We start from the raw sequence: 21,963 nt of genomic DNA, 5'->3' as shown, positions 1-21,963 counted from the left end.
TGGGCTGCAACACATCAGCCGTAGACAGCAGGGTTTCCCAATTCAAGTCTCTTCACGCAAGGATGAGGAATCTGGCCCTCCAAGTTCTGTTGGACTCCAGGTCCCATCGGCTTCAGCCTAAATGGTCAGTGCTGGCTTTCGGTGTCATGTAAAGGTAGCAAATGTTTAACTTATACCCTTCGATGGCCTTGGGCTCCTAAACTTGTTGGGTGGTGGGGATGCCATCTGCCTTGAAGAAGTAAATGGTCTTGGACTGACCTTGTCCTGTAAATTAATGCTATTATTTTGCAAGAGAGCTAATAGGTCATCTGCAAACCTGCGCCGAGGTTTTTTGCAGTTGTTTTGCAGCGAGAACCCAGTGCTTTGCAGCGCCCCACACAAACCGAGTTACTGTATTGATCCATAAAACATGGAACATGAACTATCCTCTGATGGCCTTAAAAGAGGATTATGCATGGAAAAGAAAGGCTATCGATGGCTACTAGCCATCGGAGGCAGCAATACTTTTGAACACCAACGGGAGGGGAAAATGCCCTTGTGCTCCAGTCCTAAACCCCGCCCCCCGGCACCTGGTTGGCCCCTGTGAGAACAGGATGCTGACCTAGTCGGGCCACAGGGGCTCTTTTGTTATGCTCCAAGGTTCCGCCCTCCCGAGCGCTTCCTTTCCCCCTGCGAAATACGTGCACCGCAAAGACGTTTCAAAGCAAAACGAAAACCCGCGCGCTGCGGGCAGGCCAGCTACCCTCGGAAGGCGTGTGCGTCTGCGTGCGCTTTTGTTCTTTTGGTTTGCCGGGCCCCGCGCCCTCCCGCCCCCGGAGCCACTTATCGCCGCCGCAGCTCACTTCCCGCGTTGAGGTGACGTGGGCGGCAGGGAGGCCGGGCTCGCAGCGACAAGCGGCGCAAGATGGCGGCCACCACGGGCTCGGGTGAGCGGGGGACCCGGCAGCCGAGGCCGGCCTGGCCTGCGGGAGGAGGGCACGGGGCCTCCTCCCCCGACAGCGAGGGGTCGGGGGGTCCTCGGGGGCGGGAGGAAGGAGGGACCCGCTTCATCCTCCCCCCTCAACCACGGCGGGAGCCACCCGGAGCCGGGGCTCGCGGCTGGGTGTGTCTGGGGCCCGAGGGGCGGTGGCCGTGGAGGCCGGTGTGCTGTGGGGCCGGAGCGGGGCTGAGGCACGGGGAGGCCAGGGGCCTGGGCCGGGGTGGCGCTGGAAGGCTGGTGTGGGCGGGAGGGGGCCGGTGGGCTCTGCAGGAAACGTGTCAGGGAGGCTGATGGACGGGACCGCATGCGGGCAGCCAAGTAGAGCCTCCATGTTCAGAAGCACTGCACCTCCGAAGACTGTGCAGCGCTGCGGCGGCCCTCGCGCCCCCCCTCCTAATTTCTAACTGCCCTTGTCCGATTCCCTGGCAGGCTGCGACTAAGAAAGCAGGATCTGACGGGTTGCTCTTCTTGTTCTTTTTAATTACAATTATATGCCGCCTTTGCCTTCCAAGGAGCTCAAGGTGGTGTACGTGCTTTTCCTCCTCTTCCTTGTTTCATCCTCTCAACAACCCTGCGAGGTAGGTTAGGCTATGACAGTTTTTCCTCAAACCTGGGCCCCGCCCCGAATGTTGTCAGACTACAACTCCCATCACTCCTAGATAGCAGAACCATTGTTCAGGGATGATGGGAGTTGGGTCCCCAGCTGTTGTTGGGCTACAAGTTTGAGAAACACTGGAAACGATGGTGACTAGCCCAAGGTCACCCAGTGAGCTTCGTGGCAGAGTCAGGATTGGAACCCTGGTCTCCCATAGTCAAGCACTCTTAAAAGCATCAAGCCACACTGGCTCTTGCGGTTTTATTTGGGGTGGTCACTCAGGAATCCGGACCTGGAATGATAAGCAGCGGTTTAATATTCTTGCTGCATTATATCCTGCCTTCCTTCTACTGTACGTTGGAACTTAAGGCAACATGCATGGGACTCCCAGGTGGGCTCCATTCCAGATGCTGATCAGCCCCAGCACTGATTAGGTTCAGCAAGGGGGCTGCATCCTGTGCCATCAGACTGTGCCCTGTGTTCAAGGTTGTTGGGGTTTTTTGGAGCACAGTATATTTTTCAGTCACTACTGCTGCCTTAAAAAAAGAATTACGTTAACTGTATGTTGGTTTGCCAGGATGGAGGCCTCCAGGTATTTTGGACAATGACTCCCATCAGTCCCAGCTAAAATTGCCAGTGTTCACAGGTGATGGGATTTGTAGTCCTGGAGTGCACCACGTAGGCCACCCCTGCTGTACGGTACATTGATCTTCATTTATTGTAAAATGCATGGAAGTCCTTCTAGGAAGAAAAATGGGATATAAATATGTTAATCCATTTGTTTAGTACAGGATGGAGTGTGACTTCTAGGATGCTACTTAGAGAAGAGGCAGGCTAGACAGGAAGACAGATAGAGGTCTTGCAAGGATGCTGCTCTCTAATTATTACTGTCTCGTTCATCCTCCAGAATGCTTCTCTTGCTACACAATAGCCCCAAGAGGTTGACTAGTGTAGCATAGTAACAGCTAGTAGCCCCAGTTAGCATAACAAATGGTTGAGACTTATGGGAGTTGTGCTTCAAAATATCTGGAAGGCAGCAGAGTTCAGGAACTAAGCTATGAACCAGGAAGTCTCTGATTCAGATCATGCCTCTGCTATAAGCTCACTAGTAAGGAATTGTTAGGTAAGCTGGAGGTTTTTCCAATCCTGAGCCCAGTCCCCACGCCTATCATGGCAATACTGGACTACCTAACCAGGCCATCATAAGGACTGCTGCCATTGTAAAGTGAAGCATTTTGGATACTAAAGCGTTATATGTATAATAAGTATTTACAGTCATACCTCATGTTGCGTCCACTTCAGGCTGTGTCTTTTCAGCTTGCGAACGTGGCAAACCTGGAAGTGTTTACTTCCGGGTTTCACCGCACGCGCAGAAGCGTTCTGCGCGCTATGCGCAGAAGCGTTCTGCGCGCTATGCGCAGAAGCGTTCTGCGCGCTATGCGCAGAAGCAGTCTTATCGCGCTTTGCGCGTGTGCAGAAGCGCCACTCTGGTTGCAGACTTTTTGGGGTGCAAACGGCACCCAGGAATGAATCGTGTCCGCAACCAGAGGTACGACCACTGTACTAGGTTAGTCTACAAATGACGATCAGAAAGCATCATAGCTAAACAGGGTTTTGAACCTTACTCTCCATGTTCAAGTTCAGCATTATAACTGCTACTGTCCATAAAATTGTGATTAGTTTTCAGGAGGTAGTAGAGTCAGTGATAGTAACCTTTGGTGTTGGTAACAAGAGGATAAGGCATAAGTCAGTATACAATTTTTCTAGATTTCTGACCTGTAAAGAAATGGATGGGCTTCTAGGAAAATCAGTGCAGTATATAGTGAGGAAGCTAGTTACCGTAGATCTGGGAAAAATGAGTTCAAGCTCCACCTTTGCTGTGGACAAACTGCATGGCTTTTAGGAAGCCATGAAGTTCCGTGGTCACATCTCATCCTGTAAAATGGGAGCAATTGTGATGCACCTGGCATGATTGCTGCAGTGTGGACAAAGTGATTAGAGGGAAGTTACTCTCTCTTAATACCAGAATTTATGAGAAGAGCCTTCTGGATCAGACCAATGTCCAGCACCACTGTTTTCACAGTGGCCAACGAGATGTCCGTGGAAAGACCAAAGGAAGGATCTGAGTGCAACTGTATTCTCCCAGTTGTGATTCTCAGCAGCTGACATTCAGAGGCACACTCAAAGTAGTCCAATGAAACTGATTCAGGATAGACAAAGTCAGGGCAGAAGTACAGGAATGCTTTTTCATGTGTGAATAGTAGCCATCTCTTGAGTTAGAATGATCTTGTATTTTTGTTGTTGTTGTTGTTTAGTCGTTTAGTTGTGTCCGACTCTTTGTGGCCCCATGGACCAGAGCACGCCAGGCACTCCTGTCTTCCACTGCCTCCCGCAGTTTGGTGATCGGTATTTTAACCTCTCTTTAAAAGCAACTTGGTTTGGTAGCTAATAAAATGCCAAAGGGTGCTGACATTTAAAGCCCCAAACGTATTTGGCCCTGTGTACATGAAGGAGCCTCTCCACCCCCAACGTTCAGCCCAAATACTGAGGATTAGCTCCAAGGGTCTTCTGGTGGTTCCCTCAATACAAGACCAGGCAGAGGACCTTCTTGGTAGTGGCACCCAGCCTATGGAACACCCTCCCATCAGATGTCAAAGAGTTAAACACTTATGCAACATTTCATAGGCACCTGAAAGCAGTCCTGTTTCAGGAAGCTTTTAATGTTTGGTGTTTTGTTTTGTCCCTTTATATTTTGTTTGGAAGCAGCCCAGGGTGGTTTGGGTAACCCAGTCAGATGGGTGAAGTATTCTTATTTTACTGATGATTTTTTTTTCTCAGGGTTTACCATTGATCTTGTCAAATTCTTTTCTGGCTGTTGCTTCAAATTGTCTCTGATCAAGACATTTTGATAATCCATAAGGCAAAAATTGATAAAGGAAATGGCATGCTAGGCTTCTATGGTCAGGTGGTTATTTAATACTCGAAACCCTTCTTTTCAGAGCTTAGGATAGAATACAGTATATATCTAGGGGCTTTGTTACTCTATCCTCACAGCAGCCTTATGAGGTGGGTGAGCCTGAGTCAATATGACTGGCCAAAAATGGCCTAGTAGACTTCACATTTCCCTAGTCTGATGCTGTAAGCAATATACCACTCTGTTATCACTCCTACTTCCGGGCTAAGTTCTGTTGAGCAAAAATATGTTTCCTGAACTTGTTGGACAAAAATGCATGTTCTTAGTTTTAAAGGTGTTCTTTTTTAACAAACAACAACAACAACGTAGATGTAAAAAGTAAAAATACAAAATCATAAAAATACAAAAATCGTAAACCAGAGAAATGGTTCAAGTTTGCTTCACTCCTCATAACTGATACTTTCTGCCTTGCCTGTGCAGAATAGAGCTATAACATTGGTTTTCTTTTCAAGTTCTGCCTTGAAACTTTAGCATAGAGACCTACTTAAATACATTACCACACAGGAAATAATTATTGAATGAGGAATTGAAAAGCTACCTCTGCTGCTTTTAGAACCAGCCTTCATTTTAGAAGTTTGAGGCGGAAGTATGGTTAACAGTATTTTGCAAAATGTCAGTTAATTACTTAAACCTGCTTGAGGCTCACATTTTTACAGAAATGTTTTTCATTCCTCCTATAAATGCGTTTTGTTTCAGCTACCAGATTCGAAGTGCTGGCACCCCAGTTCACAGCACTTGCACTAGCTTGGTGTACTGTCACTGCAGTAACAGCCTAATGCCATGTTTTCTGCCATTGCACTACAACATTGGGTGGTACATTCTCTGTTTGCTCTTGCAGGAAGTTCTAGCACTGGGCTGTTTGTATAAAATGTGATGCTGACATGGGGACCTCTTGTCCTTTCATCCTGTCAAGCCTGCAGTCTCTTAATCCTTTGCAGCTGCTGACTTTGCAGTTTAGACTTGGTTGGAAGAAGAACAAGGCAAATGACTTTTATTTTCCTGGATGGCTTTGAGAGCATTCACAGAGAGATGCCACTCTCCTATTTCTCAAAGAAACAGACTTACAGTTTGGGTGAGTGGCTTCCACATAACATTAGGTAGGCACCTTCATTGTACAGTTTTAGGCGACTGCCAAAAGCTTTTATTTATTTATTTCAGCAAGCCTTTCTGGCCACATAATTCAGTCATGTATATTTGTTTTTAAATTCTGTCAGTTCTGTCTGTGTTTTACTGAGATTTAATTTAACTGTGTTATGTACACTGCTCAGAGGTTTATTGAGTAAGTGGTTTATAAAATGCCTTAAATAGCAGGATAGCTGGGTAGTAATTTAGAATGTACCAGGCCCATGCACATTCAGATAATATTGCTCTTGTGCCTGCCTGTCAGTCTCTACCGCAATATTGACCTTGCGCAGTTAAAAGTAATGAGAGGTGGCTTCCAATTTTGATCATGGAAGAGCACACGTGTATTGGCAGTTATTGCTTAAATTTGAAAAATAAATAATGGGGTTTGGTCATATCTTGAAGGTAGAAGGTGTGGCCTACAGATGTTGAACTCCAACTCCCACCAGCCCTTGCCAGCATGTCTGAAAAAATTCTTCTGATGTATGTTGAATTAGATAGATAGATAGATAGATAGATAGATAGATAGATAGATAGATAGATAGATAGATAGATAGAGATGTGTGTGTGAGAGAGAGAGAGATAAGATTTTGAGACAATATTTTTTGAAGTAAGCAACTAATAATAATAACAGCAACATATTGAGGGCACCATCTTTGCTACCCCGGGCCTGCAGGGTGGGTTTGGGCAGTTCCTAATACGTTTTGGGGCAGAGTGTCATGGTACAGAACTTCTAACAGTAATTCAGGTTAGGGTGGGATCATGCTTTTGTCCTTTGTCATGCTTAATTTCTTCTTGTTGTGCTTTCCCCTCATTACTTTTGTATTGCATGAAGATTCAGCACAGGAGTAACAACTGTGACTGTTTTTGCGGCTGGCAAACATGCGCTCCTCTAGTAGCAGTGAGCAATAAGTGGTATATGAACAAATGAGGCTGTTAGGCAAATGGTCCGCCACACCACTGGCTGCTCTGACTGGCATAAACTCCCCAGGGTTCTAAACAGAGTGGGGAGGGGGGCTTTTCTAGTCTTACTACTTGAAATCAACCAGAAATGCCTGTATCTTGGGCACCTGTGATGATGAGTTGGCAGCCTTCCTTCTACCTGTGAAGCTGTAGTGGTGTCTACCGATTGTCTACCAATAATCCTTGCCAACAGCCCAGTGCCAAAGTTTGGAGGAAGGCTAGGGATTGTTTGACAGCTGTGTAGCCAGGGTGCCCAAAGAACCTTGGCTGTGCAGGGCCAAAATAACAATACACACCACCTGTAAACTCCAGAGCAGGAAGGGTGGGCAGGGAGAGCATTGTCCAGTGGTGTCTTCAGGATCTGGTAGCCAGCAGTCTACTCTTTCCACCTAGAGATACCAGGAGGGCTTGATGGGAGCAGAGGGTGCTGTGGTTGCTGAGTACAATATTTGGCTTTCCTAACAAGGTGAGCAAAAAAACGATAGATCCCTGGTTAAAGGTGGGTTCCTAAGCTTGGAAAGGCTAAATGCCTAAAAGCTCTAGAGGATTGTGTGGAAAATTTTGGTCTACTTGTTTGAAAAATAATGAACACTAATATCCAGAAACCCATGCTGTGGTCCAGAAAGGGAGGTTTTTCTTACATTTTAATAGAAAGGTTAGTAATTTATAGCCTATCTGAACAGTGGGCGAAAGGAAAGTCGATGCTATATTCTACTGTATGTTTATGTGAGTTTGAGCAAAGGCTGTAGAGGAAATTTGCTTTATCATACAAAAGGGGATGTTCCTTTGGGTGAAAAAGTTAGTCCCATATCAAATTTAGCATTATGTGTTCAAAGAAAATCTAAAATGCATTGTCCAAAATGTCAAATAGTTTTATGTTTTAGGTTCATTCAGAATAGGCTGTGAAAAGTAGAAACAACAAGATTCATTGGTACTAGCTTCCATTGATGTAGAATTCAGTATACAAAAAATCTTGAAAGGGTTATTTAAAACTTAGGACAGTTCCAAACCAATTCTCTTCTTTGTGAGTAGGATGAAACCCTAATAAGGGCAAAGTGTCTTTGGGTCACCATTCTGCCAGATGTTTAACATTCCCTTCTCTCCCTGCTTCCGATTCAGATGGAGCTGGCTCTTGATCAGTAGCAAGGGGTAGCATTGGGTGCACCCCAGGATCTATCAACTATCAAAATTATGAAAACTTAAGATTTGTGGCTATATGGAATTATAGATAAAAGTAGGTTAATTTAAAATAGATTAGCTGTAACATATGTTCCAAACTGTTGTTTTTACAAAGCTGTGTAATATCCATAGAACCCTGTTCTATTTGTTTGTTTGGTTTTTTTAAAAAAAAATGAGTTCTGATCTCTTTAGAAATAATGAATTTTATTATGAAATCACAAGGATCAGCACTGTAATCTCGTGAATGTTATTTTGTTTGTGGTAATGCTGCCTGGCCGTTTCTATTAACGGCATGGAATGGTATTCATAGATTACAGTGAGTAATATCTACCCATGAACTCTGAATAACCTCTGACATAAGATTGTAAGAACTGACTTTCTAGTTTTTAGACCAAAGGCCCAGCTGGGTAACGAATTGTGGCCAGTGAGCTGCCCTGGGAAGTTTTTGAGCAGTGCTTGATGGAAATAGCTGCCCCTTATTGATCCCTAGCAGAAGTGCAAGGCCTTGGAATATAAAGCTATTATGGCAAATGTCTTCTGATAAGTGTACCTTACATGAATTTGTCTGATCCGTTTTATGGCTTCTGTTAAGACAAAATATCTTAAAAATTTTTTTATTCTTGCATGTGCTGTGTATTCCCCAGTGCGGAAGGAAAGTTGCAGCTCAGTGACAGTTGCATTATGTACTAAGATCAGGAGAATGAGACATGGATTGCAGAAGCTCTGTGCCTTTTACAATACCTAGGTGTTTCCTAAGGTGCATAAAAGAGTATAGATGTTTTAAGTGACAGACAAGGAGAGATTGGTAGCAAAAGCAGGTGATAATTCTTGGGAGATGTAAAAATGAACGGTAGAAAATGCTGTGAATCAAAGGATCTGCTAAATGCTAATTTCGACAAAGGGGTGGGAAACCATTTGAGTTTTAAACCCCTGTTTAAAGCATAATGAGATCCCAATAGGACGGAGCAGTTTGCATTTCATTGCCACATTAAATTCTGCCTGGTTAATATGACAGATTAATATTTTAATTAAGCTTTGAACAGGAAGCAATAGAATGTGAAACACTCAAGTGCCTTTCTGGGTTAATGTTGAATATAACCCTGTATCTCAGACTGGCATGACGCCACAGAGATGCAAGGTGCAAGCTTGAGAGCTTGTTTTCTCTTCCTGCTAAACTATTCCAGTAAAACAATTGTGTAAACCAGATAAATCTCCCATCAGTCAAAATAGGGTGGGTAAACTAGCTGAGCCCCTAGGCCATTTAGGCCTTCTGGTGCAGAGGCAGACCATTTGCTCTGCCATGTACATGTCTGTGTCCTTCCCATTACATGTTTGGTCATGTTCTTGGCAGAAAAAGTATGTGTTGCTTGTTGCCATGCTTTGGGTGAATTGGCAGCGTTCTTGTACTTAGGGTCTCCCAAATATGGTTGGGAGGAATCTCCAAGAATTTCCCACTGAGCCCCAGAGTGCTCTGGAAAACAGCAAGAGGGTTTGCTGCTTTCTGAGACTCGGCACAACAGGGAAGAATGCTGACCTCCGCCCTATCTTGAAGGTGGGGAAAGAAATGGGAACCCAACCCAGCCAGACTGCAGGGGCTCGAAGAAATTTGGAATGCCTCCAAAACATAGCATGACATCTTGGGAGGCGGGCAGGGTTGATGTCATGAACAAATATTTGCTGGTTACCTTGCCAGGTACCTCCTTTCTTGTGCAATCTGGCTCCTCAAATAAACTAGTTGCAGTGCCGAGCTGCAGGGGAGAGAGTACACCTTAAAATTTTGAGGTTATTACTGATGTTTCCATAGAAATGTGTTCGTTTGACAGTTGTACAGCAGTGATCTGGAATACCCCCTTTAGATCATCAATTCAGATTTGGCAGAAAGATCATATGGTGATATTGTAGAATTTGAATAATAGAAATCAGAGTTTTTACCAAGGGTAGCTTTTTAAACAGTGAAATATTGCCTAATTTGAGTTAACGTATTTCTTGAAGCTGCTAACAACCCCCCTGTTGGCATAATATAATCAACAAATTAAGAAACAAGGACAAAAGGGAATGCCTACTGATATGAACAGGAAAGACCCAAATTGCTCCTCAAATACAAATTCAAATTATGTGTAGGGGTGGACAACCGGTCTCATCTGAATTGGGTGTGTGGATTAACTGCTAAATAATGATCAAATATGGATAAGCCCTTACTCTATAGGGAAGACCTGCCAGAGTTGACCTTTTAGGTAGTAGAAGATGTAATTAAAGGTATAAGGAAAATAACATGGATAGAAATTCAGTCAAACGCTTTGACTTTGCCCGAAACTGTGAACCTGGAGAGTTAATATTTGTCATGGTTTCACTGAAGAAAAAAATGTAGTAGGTTCACTCAGATGGTTTATAGTATCTGCTAAACAGATCTGAATTGTTTTCTGCTTAGTTCATGTTGCTTATAAACAGTTTATATTGCATTTCCCTCTGCATCAGACTTATTAAATAATATAAGCTAAATATTTGTTTCTTACCTTTCTCATCCTTCATGGAATGTAATTGAAATGTGTTCCAGTGAGTTCCAGTTTTCATCACTGTTGGATAGCTATTGTTTTCTTGAGAAAAACCTTTTCGCTGCTAATTTGGAATATACTAGTATACTTAATTCATTGTATTTTGAGTTGTTGGGCAAGGGGGTTTGCCTCTGTAAGGTTCTGTTGTACGTCTATTATATTTTTACCTTAGTGGAAAAGCAACTCATGCATTTCCCAGCCAGATGAACGGAGTACAAATAAATTATTATTATTATTATTATTACTAGTAGTAATTTGCTGGAGTAGCATGCATCCCCCCAAGCCTTGCATTGAAACTAAATGTTTGTTAGACACATGCTAAGACACTGGTGCAGACAGTATAGCAGCTGGTACTGTTGATTATGTGAAGTAAGACGGTGAACCAAATGGGTAATTGACCTGATGGAGAGAGGTTGCTTGTTCCTTTGACATGTGCGCAGGATGGGTGAAAACTGGGTGGGTTGCGCAGGATGGGTGAAAGCATAGATCTTTCTTTCCTTCTTATGTTTAGTTTCCCACAACTTTAGTCAGTCAATGGGTACCTTCCTTTGAACTTGGGTCCTGCTTCACAGGGGTGCTACAGCACAGTTTAGATCACTAAGAACTCCTTCATTTCTATAAAGTTGAGAGGGCTGCATCACCACATTACCCGTAGAACAGAATTTTTGTTGCAGTTTTGGTGGGTTTTTCAACCCATTCCTCCATCGCTATCATTCCCCCAATCTTCCTTCTGATTGTCTCTGCCACCTGTTGAACTCATAAAAACCAGCACACAAGTCTGGCTGGGTGCCAATTTCTGGGGAAACTTGTCAACTCCACAGTACGTATTTGCATTCAGGGAAAGGCAAAGCAAAGCAGACATTCTGATGGGCATTCTCTCGCACACACCCCTCCAGCTCTACTCTCTTCCCAAAGAAACGAGAAAGGGCCACAGATAATTGTTACCTGTGATTTTTCTTGGGGACCTGAAGTTGGCCAGCAGATTTGCTTTGTGTCGGCCCAGTGTAGTATATAACTCTTGGGCATGCCATAATAGCGTCTTAAGTTTGGTAGCATAATGTGGTTGTTCTGCCACTTCATGGAGGGTTCTCTTTTCTCCAAGCTCCTCTTCAGTATTAGTCTAAGATTTTGTAATTTCTCCGTAAAGCCCAAATGGGATACCTTCTGCAGAAACTAACCTTAGATGCATGTTGTTTTCTTAAAATGTTGTATATAGTTGAAATTGATGTGCATTGTTGCTCACATTAGTATTATCTTACTGCACCATTTACTAACTGCACCATATCTCACTTTTGGGGCTGCAGTCCTATACCCATATCCTTGAATTCAGCAGGACTTACTTCTGAGTAAACATTCATAGTGTCAGGGGGACTCCCTACAGGGAGCCTCCCCCCATCATCCTGACCAGCATTTCACCCAGCGAGAGCAGTAGCAGCAGGTCAGACGGTGGGGGGGGGGAGGAGTGGAGCAGAATGGAGGAGGGAAGGCTCAGCAATGTATCAGAGCCCCTGCACTGCCCTAGCCAACAAGTGGAAGAGGGAGCACAGCAGCTTCCGGCGCCCGAATTGAGGCGTGCGCCCAAACGCAGGTTTAGAGGGCGGTGTTTCGGGGTGGCCAAGCTATTAGGCTTGCCCCGGAGCAGAAGGGCGCCATTGCTGGATTCTGTGAGTGACTAGGAGGTCATGTTTTCTGCTATCTCTGCACTGTAAATAGTATGCACAATAAAACCCTTAAAGACAGAACGGACTGGAGCGTCTTTACTCGGGAGTAGCCACAACAATCCCCTGATACATAGGATTGCATTATTAATTAATACAGTGTTCAACATACTGGTGAAAAGCAACAGCTACCTTATTTTATCACCATAAGTTCTCATCTCAAAACTGCATCCTGATTTGTTTTTAGGTGTAAAAGTTCCTCGTAATTTTCGACTGTTGGAAGAACTTGAAGAAGGTCAGAAAGGAGTTGGAGATGGGACAGTTAGCTGGGGTCTTGAAGATGATGAAGATATGACACTTACAAGATGGACAGGCATGATTATTGGGCCTCCAAGAGTAAGCATAAGTTTAAACACAATATCCTATAAATCCCTGCTCTATGTCTGTTTCTGCCAGTGTGCTTGTGGCTTTTGTCATATAGGTAGTGGACAGTATAGACCACGTCATGCTAAATACTTGGAGTAAGATTTTTTGTCCAAAATTGGGAATAAATAAATTAACTAGGTTCAGTATTTCTGTCTTTATCCCTGCTAAATGTTGGAAGAGTATACAGTATGAACCATTTTTAGATTGCAGCAGCAGCAAATCACAGTTTGGCTTTTTAAAAACATTATGGGATGTTGCTGTGATTTTCTGTGCCTGGTAGATAATTTGTATTCATCCCCTGGAGTCCAGCATACCCCTTGAGTGACAGTTTGCAGACCAGTAAAATATCAGACTTTTCTTACACCATTTCTAGAAAATAGCATGTTTATCTAAATGTGTAAAACAGGCATCCCCAAACTCGGCCCTCCAGATGTTTTGGGACTCCAACTCCCATCATCCCTAGCTAACAGAACCAGTAGTCAGGGATGATGGGAATTGTAGTCCCAAAACATCTGGAGGGCCGGGTTTGGGGATGCCTGGAGTAAAATGTCATACCGTGTCCAATAACAGTCATAAATGGGGAGTTTCCTATGTAGGTGGTGTCAACCATGTTCTGTGATGCCTCTCTTTCTTTCTTTTAAAAAAGTGCTTTATTCTGAAATACCCTCACTCATGGAAAGATTAACTTGCTGTCATGTAGATGCATGCATGCAGACGCATCTCTGAGCTGGACTTAGGTGTACTTAGTCATACCATGTACACAAGCACACACAACCATCCACAGGACACAAGTTTTAAAATACAGTGCATGCACACGGACATGCCTTGGACACTTGCTCTTTTCACCTCCATTCTCAGGCAGGTAAAATAATGCACCCTGAAGTCTCCTCTTCTGCCTGCTTCTCTTCTTCTTTTCCTTACTTTGGTTGGATAGTTGCAAGTCTTTCCCCCTCTCAGTTATTTCTTTTCTTTTTTTGACATTCTCATATGTTACTTTGGCAAACAAGTCCCACTAGCAGATGCCTACATAAGGGACTTCTGCTAGCAGGCTTTCTCTGCTCTCCTCCTTCATGTGCCTCCCATGCCCCCTGTTGGCGGGGGGTTGCTGGGAGAGCCCCCAGAACACGCAGGGGGAGAAAAGATAAGGGGGATTGTTCCATCTGGCAAGCTGAAATACGTCGGTAACAGAACAATTACCATAGCACTGTGTTGAATTCCTCCCCTTATTCTTACCAAAGCAGTTCCAAACTAATAAATCTTGTGCCTTAACAAGTTGGTAAGTTATAGATTGCTATTACAGAATCCATATGTAAACCCATTTTGAGCTCCTAGGAGGAAGATCAGGGTATGAATCTAACAAATTTAGGTCGTATCCAATGCTGCGTGCATGATGTTCTACTCAACGCAATGCAAGTTCCCTTCCCCGCATGCCCTCAGATCTGTTCCAGAGGGTCCTCCAACCTTCTGGAGGAGATTTGGTGGATGTGGGGGGGGGGGTGCTGCTGCTGCTGCTGCAGACAAAAGGAAAGACAATTTCTATTCAATTAGCAGAAGTCTGCTGCTCTAGCACAATTCACATCCTGAATTTGCAAGTCACTGGGTCACATTGAACAGTGTGCACCTAATGCCAGCTGTTCTTTACTTGTCAATCTTTTTTTTATTTTTGGTTCCTGAGAAAGCTAAGTCAGAATGCGGCCCCAGGTCCATTACTCTTTTACTGGATCCAACAATTCCACTGAGCAAGCTGTGCCACCTATCTAAAGCCTTCCATTCCCCATCCCATAACTGGTTCTGAATTATGGGAAGGCTGCCCATAGCAGGCTGGGGAGGTGATAAGGGACTGGTGACCCCTCTCAGGCATCCATATATGGAAGCAAAGGTCCTTCTCATGCTGGAGGATCCTTGCAAGCAAGCCATGATTTAGTGCTGGGTTTCCCAAAGTTGGGTCTCCAGCTGGATTTAGACTACAGTTCCCATCATCCCTGACGAAAGGTCCTGCTAGCTAAGGATGATGGGAGTTGTAATCCAACAACAGCTGGAGACCAATGTTTGGGAATTCCTAATTTAGTGGAGTGCCAGCTTACAGCTCCTTCCTCCCCCCACCACCTATTTGCAGACCCTGACAACCAGTCATCACAAAATGGGCAAAGTTTGTTCAGAAGTGGGTGGCGTTTTGAGTGATAGAAACATTGATTTGTCAAAAAGAAGAGAAGAGTGTGATCAGTTACATCTTGGAGTTACAAAGACACGTTTGACGCTTCCATTAGACATGAATGTCCATCCATATTGAAAAGTCGTTTCCTATTGTATCATGAAATCAGTTCATGCAAACAATGAGGGCACAGCAGAGTGGGAATGTTATCTATGCTAATGTGAAACTTATCTCTCTGTATATCACCTGAATGTGGTCTTCCTTCGGTGATAGATCATCTGACACAATTTTTTTCCTCCCTCAGACAATTTATGAAAACAGAATATACAGCCTTAAAATAGAATGTGGGCCTAAATATCCAGAAGCACCTCCATTTGTAAGATTTGTAACAAAAATTAATATGAATGGAGTAAATAGTTCTAACGGAGTGGTAAGTGTTACATCCTTTGTGTCCCAGTATTTCATGTACAGTGGTACCTCGGTTTGCAACTGCAACCCGTTCCACGGAGGCGTTCGCTCGCCGAAGGCACACTTCTGTGCATAGTGCCGATAGAGCACTTCTGCGCAGACACACGCTGTACAGATCGCTTCTGTGCATCCGACGCCGCGGAAACCCGGATGTAAACACTTCCGGGTCCGCGGCGTTAGCTCGCCGAAGCGTTCGTAAACAGAGGTAGTCGTAAACCGAGGTTCCACTGTACAGTGGAACCTCGGTTTATGAACACCTCGGTTTACGAATTTTTGGTTTACGAACGCTGTGGACCCATCTGGAACGGATTAATCCACTTTCCATTACGTTCAATGGGAAAGTTCACTTCAGTTTATGAACGCTTCAGTTTAAGTACTCCGTGGACCATCTGGACAGATTAATCCACTTTCCATTACTTTCAATGGGAAAGTTTGCTTCAGTTTATGCACAGACGTCCGGAACCAATTGTGTTCATAAACCGAGGTACCACTGTACTGTTTTGTTTGCCAGTTTTCAGATGGGAACAATTTAATTCATCTATGTAAGCATATAGCTGTTTCTTTGTTAAATCTCCCTTCAAAGTTAGTGTCTGCATTACAGCTGTATGCATTTGGAAGAATTTCAGTTCTTCCATCATCCAGCTTTTAACTGGTTCAATTTAAACAAGTTTGCGTAATAACCAAAACTGCAATATAGATAGATGCCTTTTCCAGATACTGAAGGGAGTACAATGACTTATCAGTTAATAAACAAAACCTGCTGATTGATGGAAAAGAGGTCTTCAGTTTTTTTCTTTGTAAATTTCCTGTGGCAGTAACCAGAACCAAAATAGCCTAAAAATAAGCAAATGTGCCTTTCAACTTCTAGCCCTACTAATTTAAATTGGCTTTAGCTAATTGATTTGCTAAATCTTTGGCTGATTAATTTGCTGACTAAAATTTACAACTTTAGGCCAGAATCCGAAGTACTTTAGATGTGTTTATTCTGCAAACTCCCCACCACCAGTGGGGTTTTTTGAAAATCCGGTTTGGTAAAAGTGATGAACTGAATACATTGGGGGTATTCTTCTTTTAAGAAATACAACTCAAAAGTCACCTTGAGCATGTGATAGTACTTGTGTGAGTCTTTAGATCAGGGGTCCCCAGACTACGGCCCGGGGGCCGGATGCGGCCCAATTGGCCTGCCAATCCGGCCCGCGAGGACCCCCGCCGCCCGCCCGCTCTTACGGCGCGCGGCGCGGCAGCGCTCTTCTGGGTCGGGAAAAAAGCGCCGAAAATCCTTTGTGCGCATGCATGTGGGCCTCTCCCGACCCAGAAGAGGTCATTTCTGGTGCACTTCCGGGTCGGGGGAGGCCCATACGCATGCGCACAACGGATTTTCGGCGCTTTTTCCACCCTGGAAGCGCGCCGCCGCGCCAGTAAGCGCCCGTGCGCATGCGCACGAGCGCGCACTCCCCCGCCCGCCGGCCCTCACAGGCGTGCGCTCCCCCGCCCGTCGGCCCACCGCGCGATCGGCGCGGTGGGAACCGGCCCAAACGCCGGTAAGTCTGGGGACCCCTGCTTTAGATCCTGGCAACGGCCATTTTTAGTGTTACAGGTACAGTGGGAATGCAAAGCAATTTAAAACTCATGGTTGTGGTTCTTTTATTTGTTTCTAGGTGGATCCAAGAGCCATATCAGTCCTAGCAAAATGGCAGAATTCTTATAGTATCAAAGTTGTTCTGCAAGAGCTCCGGCGTCTAATGATGTCTAAAGAAAATATGAAACTCCCTCAACCACCTGAAGGACAATGTTACAGTAATTAATGGAAAAAACCAACAACAACAAAAAATCATGCCCCTTCATCAATTTAAGCTCTCTCCATTTTCCACGGTAGTAAATTTTCTAGATGCATCTTGTAGACCTCCAAAGTACTGGAAAGGAAGTTCCCTTGCAAAGGAAAGTCTACCTTGAGATACTGTAAATGATACTAATTTTTTTTCCCCCATTTGAAAATAAGTTGTGCTATAACAAATAATGCTGTCATGTGTAACCACTGTCCATAGTTGAACTTCTGGTATCAAGAAAAAGTCTATTTAAATTTATTACTGTCAAGACCAGTGTGGCACATTGAACTCAACTGTGAAAAAGCATAAAAAGCAAATGTCACACAATCACATTGCTGTGTGTTTGGCCTGGGTTTATCTCTCTCCACCACCCCCCTCCCCGCCCCCTTTCTCTTTCCCTTTCCGTCTGACTTGTCTGTCCGCAATAGGGTTGACGCTCAGGGCTATTTATTAGGGTAGACACGAAGGGCACAATCCGCGGGGATGTTCTCCTAGACCTTTGAGAAGAAGCGAGGCTGCGCAAGAGTGTCGTCCCAGGCCGTTGCTCAGATCTCATTCATTCCAGTAAGGCTTGCTGAGGACCATGCCTCAAAAGGACTGTGCCCAAAGGTTTTAATCCTCAGTCCTAGGCTGAGGTTATCTGGACTACTAATGGGATGTGTTGGTATCCTCAGTCATCCCTCCCTTTGTGCAGGCTCTAGTAAAATGCTGAGTGTGTCTCGGGGTTCTTTATTTTCTGGGTTTTTAAAAAAAGAATACTATAGTATTTTTTTTTTTAATTTTGCAAGGGGCTGTGAGAGGAGGCTCTTCTTTCTCCCCATAACCTTTGGCTAAGGCATAGATTGTACTTCTGCACCATCACTTTCCCCCATAATGTGGGCCTTGGGGCGGAGGGGTGTCTTTCAGTCTTTCTCCCTTTTCTCATAGTTGGGGTGCTGCTTTCTATTTGCCCCTTCTGTGATGCTGTCTTTTACACCTGGCCCCCCAAAAAGAGGTAAGTGGCTGGCAAACTGCCTGATTTTATTATTATAATTATTATAATTATTATTATTTTTGCCTCGTGCTTTCGACTTCTTCTGGGCTATCGGTTTTAGTCTTCGCCAGCTGGGAAAACAAGAGTGTCTGGTTTTGTTTTGGTTTTGTTTTGCCTGCAAGTATCCCCTTCCCTTCCTGCCCTGTGGCGCTGCTTCCACACCGCCAAGCTGGCCATGGCTGATGCTATTAGGTAGGCTTTTGGTATGGTGAAAAGAGCAGTAATTTACCAGGATTGCTGACGCCTCTTCAGAATGGCCAGATAGCGTGGAATGATCTTTTACGTAGGAAATGTGAAAGAAAACACTCCAGCTCCCTGAGCTGAAGGTTACTACCTCCACTTGAGCGACACATCTTAGAGAGAGGTCTGCTCTGTGCAGGGCAGATTCGGTCCTGGCACACTGCAGAGAGGAGGAGGACTTCCTAAATGCCATGCAGAGTGGGTTAGGGAGACGGTGATCGGCAAGGCTTCCTGGCAAATCACTTCCTTTTCGGACTTCTTGTTTTGGACCACTGACTGCTGAAACATGGATGCAAGCTTAAATGCAAACAATCTAGTGTGTCCTCTCTTTTTGAGTTTTACAGAATAAAAATGCAGTGTTTGTGTAAAAAGAAAAAAGAAAGAAAACGACAAAAAGTCACGTTTAAAAGCAGAAGCTTATCAAGTCAACAAATAATTGATGTTTCCATTAACTCTTTTTGAGGAAAATATTAGTTGTAAGGATTTAACATCCTCTGTAATTAAAAATTTAACATAACAGTATTCCATAAGCAGCCTTTTTATTGTATCAGACCATTGCCTGATTTTAATATAATAAAAGTGTGCATTAATATTACTGTGCTGTAATTGTATTTATGTTTAGAATGGAGATCCCCGCTGAGGGTTTGGCGCATCGAATGGCCCATCGAAGTAATAATTAAGAACCGAGGAATTGCTTAAGCAGCTTCCGTGGATTGCGTTGGGGCTAGCAGCAAGGCGTTTCCCCTCTCATCCGTGTCTGCTGCTGTTAAATGTCATCTTGCTTAGATTTTGGGAAATGTTTTTAATAGGAAGATCCATTATTTAGGCACAACCAGAAGGCATACTTGATTTCTTGGACAAGTGTAAGAAAATAGCAGCTGGAGAGGCGTTCTCATTTAGCAGCTTTCCCCTCTTTATATTTTTTGCTCCATGCCTATTACAACTTTCCCTCAGATTACCTTGGGTTGTGAGCCAAAACACACTTCCCTGGGAGTAAGCCCCATTGCACTCAGTGGGGTTTCCTTCAGGGTAAATTTGCAAAGGATTTGCACTGTTAGCAGAGGTCCCTTGGTAGCCAGGCACTGGTGAACCCAGTGCAGATTGGAGTTTGAACTGCATCAAGCATCTTCAGGCCATTTACTTGAAATGAATGCCTTGAGTTAAGAAGGAAACTGACAAAAACTTAGGCCTCCTAGTGGTGTTAGCCCATTTGTTGCAAAGCTAAGCAGGGTGCAGAATGGTTTTGAATTGGATGGCGGGTCCCAGTTGAGATTCCTGCATTGCAGAGGGTTGAACTAGATGACTGTTGGGGTCCCTTCCAACTCTACAGTTCTTTAAACTAGTACAGCCTTCCAAAACCTGGTGCCCTCCAGGTATATTGGACTACAACTCCCATCATCCTTTGCTATTGGCTGTGCTGGCTGCGGATAATGGGAGTTGAGGTCTAGCAACATCCGAACAAAGCTGAATCTGTTAACTGCACCAGAGATGGGGAGCCTGTGCCCATCCAGATGTTGAACTCCAGTTCCCATCAACCCCAGCCAGGCGTGGCCATTGGGCAGGGATAATAGGAGTTATAGCTTAACAGCACTGGGCTGAGGGGGAGGCTCAGGTTCCCATCCCTGAACAAAGCAAAATAATCCTGCTAGTCATTTCTTCATGGATGGTGAGGGGGCAGACAGTATTTTTCCTATTCTACAGTCAGTTAAATTTCTCTAGACCAAATCTTATTCTGTGCATTTATATAACAGAGGCAGTGAGAGATTTTACTTTCTTGGGCTCCTTGATCACTGCAGATGGTGACGCCTGCTTCTTGGGAGAAAAGTAATGACAAACCTGGACAGTATCTTAAAGAGCAGGGACGTCACCTTCCCGACAAAGGTCCGTATAGTTAAAGCTATGGTTTTCCCTGTAGTGATGTATGGAAGTGAGAGCTGGACCATAAAGAAGGCTGATTGCCGAAGAATTGATGCTTTTGAATTATGGTGCTGGAGGAGACTTGAGAGTCCCATGGACTGCAAGAAGATCAAACCTATCCATTCTTAAGGAAATCAGCCCTGAGTGCTCACTGGAAGCTGAGGCTCCAATACTTTGGCCACCTCATGAGAAGAGAAGACTCCCTGGGAAAGACCCGGATGTTGGGAAAGATTGAGGGCACTAGGAGAAGGGGACGACAGAGGACGAGATGGTTGGACAGTGTTCTCGAAGCTACGAACATGAGTTTGACCAAACTGCGGGAGGCAGTGGAAGACAGGAGTGCCTGGCGTGCTCTGGTCCATGGGGTCACGAAGAGTCGGACACGACTAAACTACTAAACAACAACATATAACAGAGGCTGGGTAGGTGGGATGATAGAAATGAACAGCTAGCAGGATGTCTGCTTTACTCGTTGATGTGATATTGTTTCAGGTGCTTGCTGTTCTGCATTTAAGACCTCATTTGTGGGCCTGAGGTTAGATTCCCAGGGATTATTTGTCTGAAGGTGAGTGGTCTGATAAACTATAGATCTATTAGACAGCCTTTCAGTTAGAGTACCTTGTCTACCACCTACACTAGAAACCCAGTCTTCCTAAACTGCAACGCCATATAATATAATGCAGGGACATCCAACTCCCAATAGACTGCAATCTACTCACAATATTAAAAAAAAACTGGCAGGGATCTACCCAGTCGTTGGATGGACCAAAGTTGTTGAGCTTTTTTTTAGGAAGCCAAAGTAGTTGGGGGGGGAAGGAGATCACTGAGGGGCCAGAGATCTACCATGATCCACCAGGAAGACCCTGCGATCTACCAGTAGATTGCAATCTACCTCTTGGACATGCCTGATATAATGCAATGTTTTGAGATGAAAGCATTGTCCAGGAGCAGCCCTCTTAACCTGAGCCACTGTTTTCAAAAGCTGCCTGATTTCATTCTCCTGAAGACTTTTCAGCTTGTTCAGATGCAGAATAATTTTACCGTAGTGTTCTGCAAAATATTGGAACTGTGATGGTGAGGTGTTGTTCCCTCTGACACGTTTCCAAACAGCCACAAGCACGAAGGCAGCGAACGTTCCACGAATGTGCTAAAAACGCATTACGCCCGAATTTGAACAAGCAGCACACAAAGCGCTTTGCAATCTGAAACGCTTTCATTTGTGCCATGTGTCACCTATTCTAAAAACGTACCCTGCCTTTCAGATATAAATGTGCAAGGTTTGATGTGCATAGGCAATTCATCAAACTAAGGATGCTAGCCTGGCTTTTCAGGGAAGTACTCCAGTACAAACCTGCTTAATAAGTGCATTGCAATTGTAATCAACCTCGCAACGTATCCTGTTGATATTCATGTTTGGTGTTTTATGTGCAGGGACTTTAAATGGGAAAAGAGAGATGCAGCTGAAGTTTGCAAAAACATACTGAAGCAGCATTTTGTGCAGAGATTTAACAGTGTCTTAGACCAGTGTTTCTCAACCTTTTTGGGGCCAAGGCACACTTGTTCCATGAAAAAAATCACGAGGCACACCACCATTAAAAAAGTTAAAAAATTTAACTCTGTGCCGCCCTATATTGACTAGTATATAATTATGACTAAGAAACACTTGCCAATTGCTGTGTTGGTTGCAATCTCCTGTAATAAGGCTTCACAAGCCGCTGATTTCTCTGCCAGCACAATCCTTTGCTCAGCAAGTTTCAGGTTGAGCTCATCCAGCCAGCTTCTTTAAGTTTGTCTAAAACCACCCTCCCGTGGTGGTGGCTGTTGAGAGCTGCGCTCGCCCCGCGTCGTGACCCGGCCGGCTTCCTTTCCGGTGGGTCAG

General features: G+C 44.5%; 1 protein-coding gene across 5 annotated transcripts; it reads left to right on the top strand.

The window, feature by feature from the left end:
* The first annotated feature begins 824 nt into the window (after positions 1-824).
* UBE2V1 (ubiquitin conjugating enzyme E2 V1) lies at positions 825-17,876 on the top strand. Of its 5 annotated transcripts, none has more exons than XM_060277298.1 (5): positions 904-926; positions 7,753-7,867; positions 12,270-12,418; positions 14,905-15,030; positions 16,727-17,876. In XM_060277298.1, exons 3-5 carry the CDS (start codon positions 12,374-12,376, stop codon positions 16,871-16,873), a joined length of 318 nt encoding a protein of 105 aa, XP_060133281.1. In that variant the 5' UTR covers positions 904-926; positions 7,753-7,867; positions 12,270-12,373; the 3' UTR covers positions 16,874-17,876. The 5 variants fall into 5 exon arrangements, with proteins under 5 accessions (XP_034977559.1, XP_060133281.1, XP_034977558.1 ...); XM_035121669.2 differs by lacking the exon at positions 904-926 and adding an exon at positions 1,150-5,620; XM_060277297.1 differs by lacking the exon at positions 904-926 and adding an exon at positions 5,635-7,099.
* The last annotated feature ends 4,087 nt before the right edge of the window (positions 17,877-21,963 follow it).

This window comes from Zootoca vivipara, chromosome 7, assembly GCF_963506605.1.
Source record: "Zootoca vivipara chromosome 7, rZooViv1.1, whole genome shotgun sequence".
NCBI classification, from domain to species: Eukaryota; Metazoa; Chordata; class Lepidosauria; order Squamata; family Lacertidae; genus Zootoca; species Zootoca vivipara.
The sequence above is the reverse complement of the archived record's forward strand: the minus strand, read 5'-3'. Positions and strand labels throughout refer to the sequence as shown.

Coding starts and splice junctions, on each gene's coding strand:
- UBE2V1 (XM_035121667.2), top strand. CDS start 5,533: ATGACTTTTATTTTCCTGGATGGCTTTGAGAGCATTCACAGAGAGATG. Junction 5,621..12,269: donor GAAACAGACTTACAGTTTGG/GTGAGTGGCTTC, acceptor ATTTGTTTTTAG/GTGTAAAAGTTCCTCGTAAT. Junction 15,031..16,726: donor TAAATAGTTCTAACGGAGTG/GTAAGTGTTACA, acceptor ATTTGTTTCTAG/GTGGATCCAAGAGCCATATC.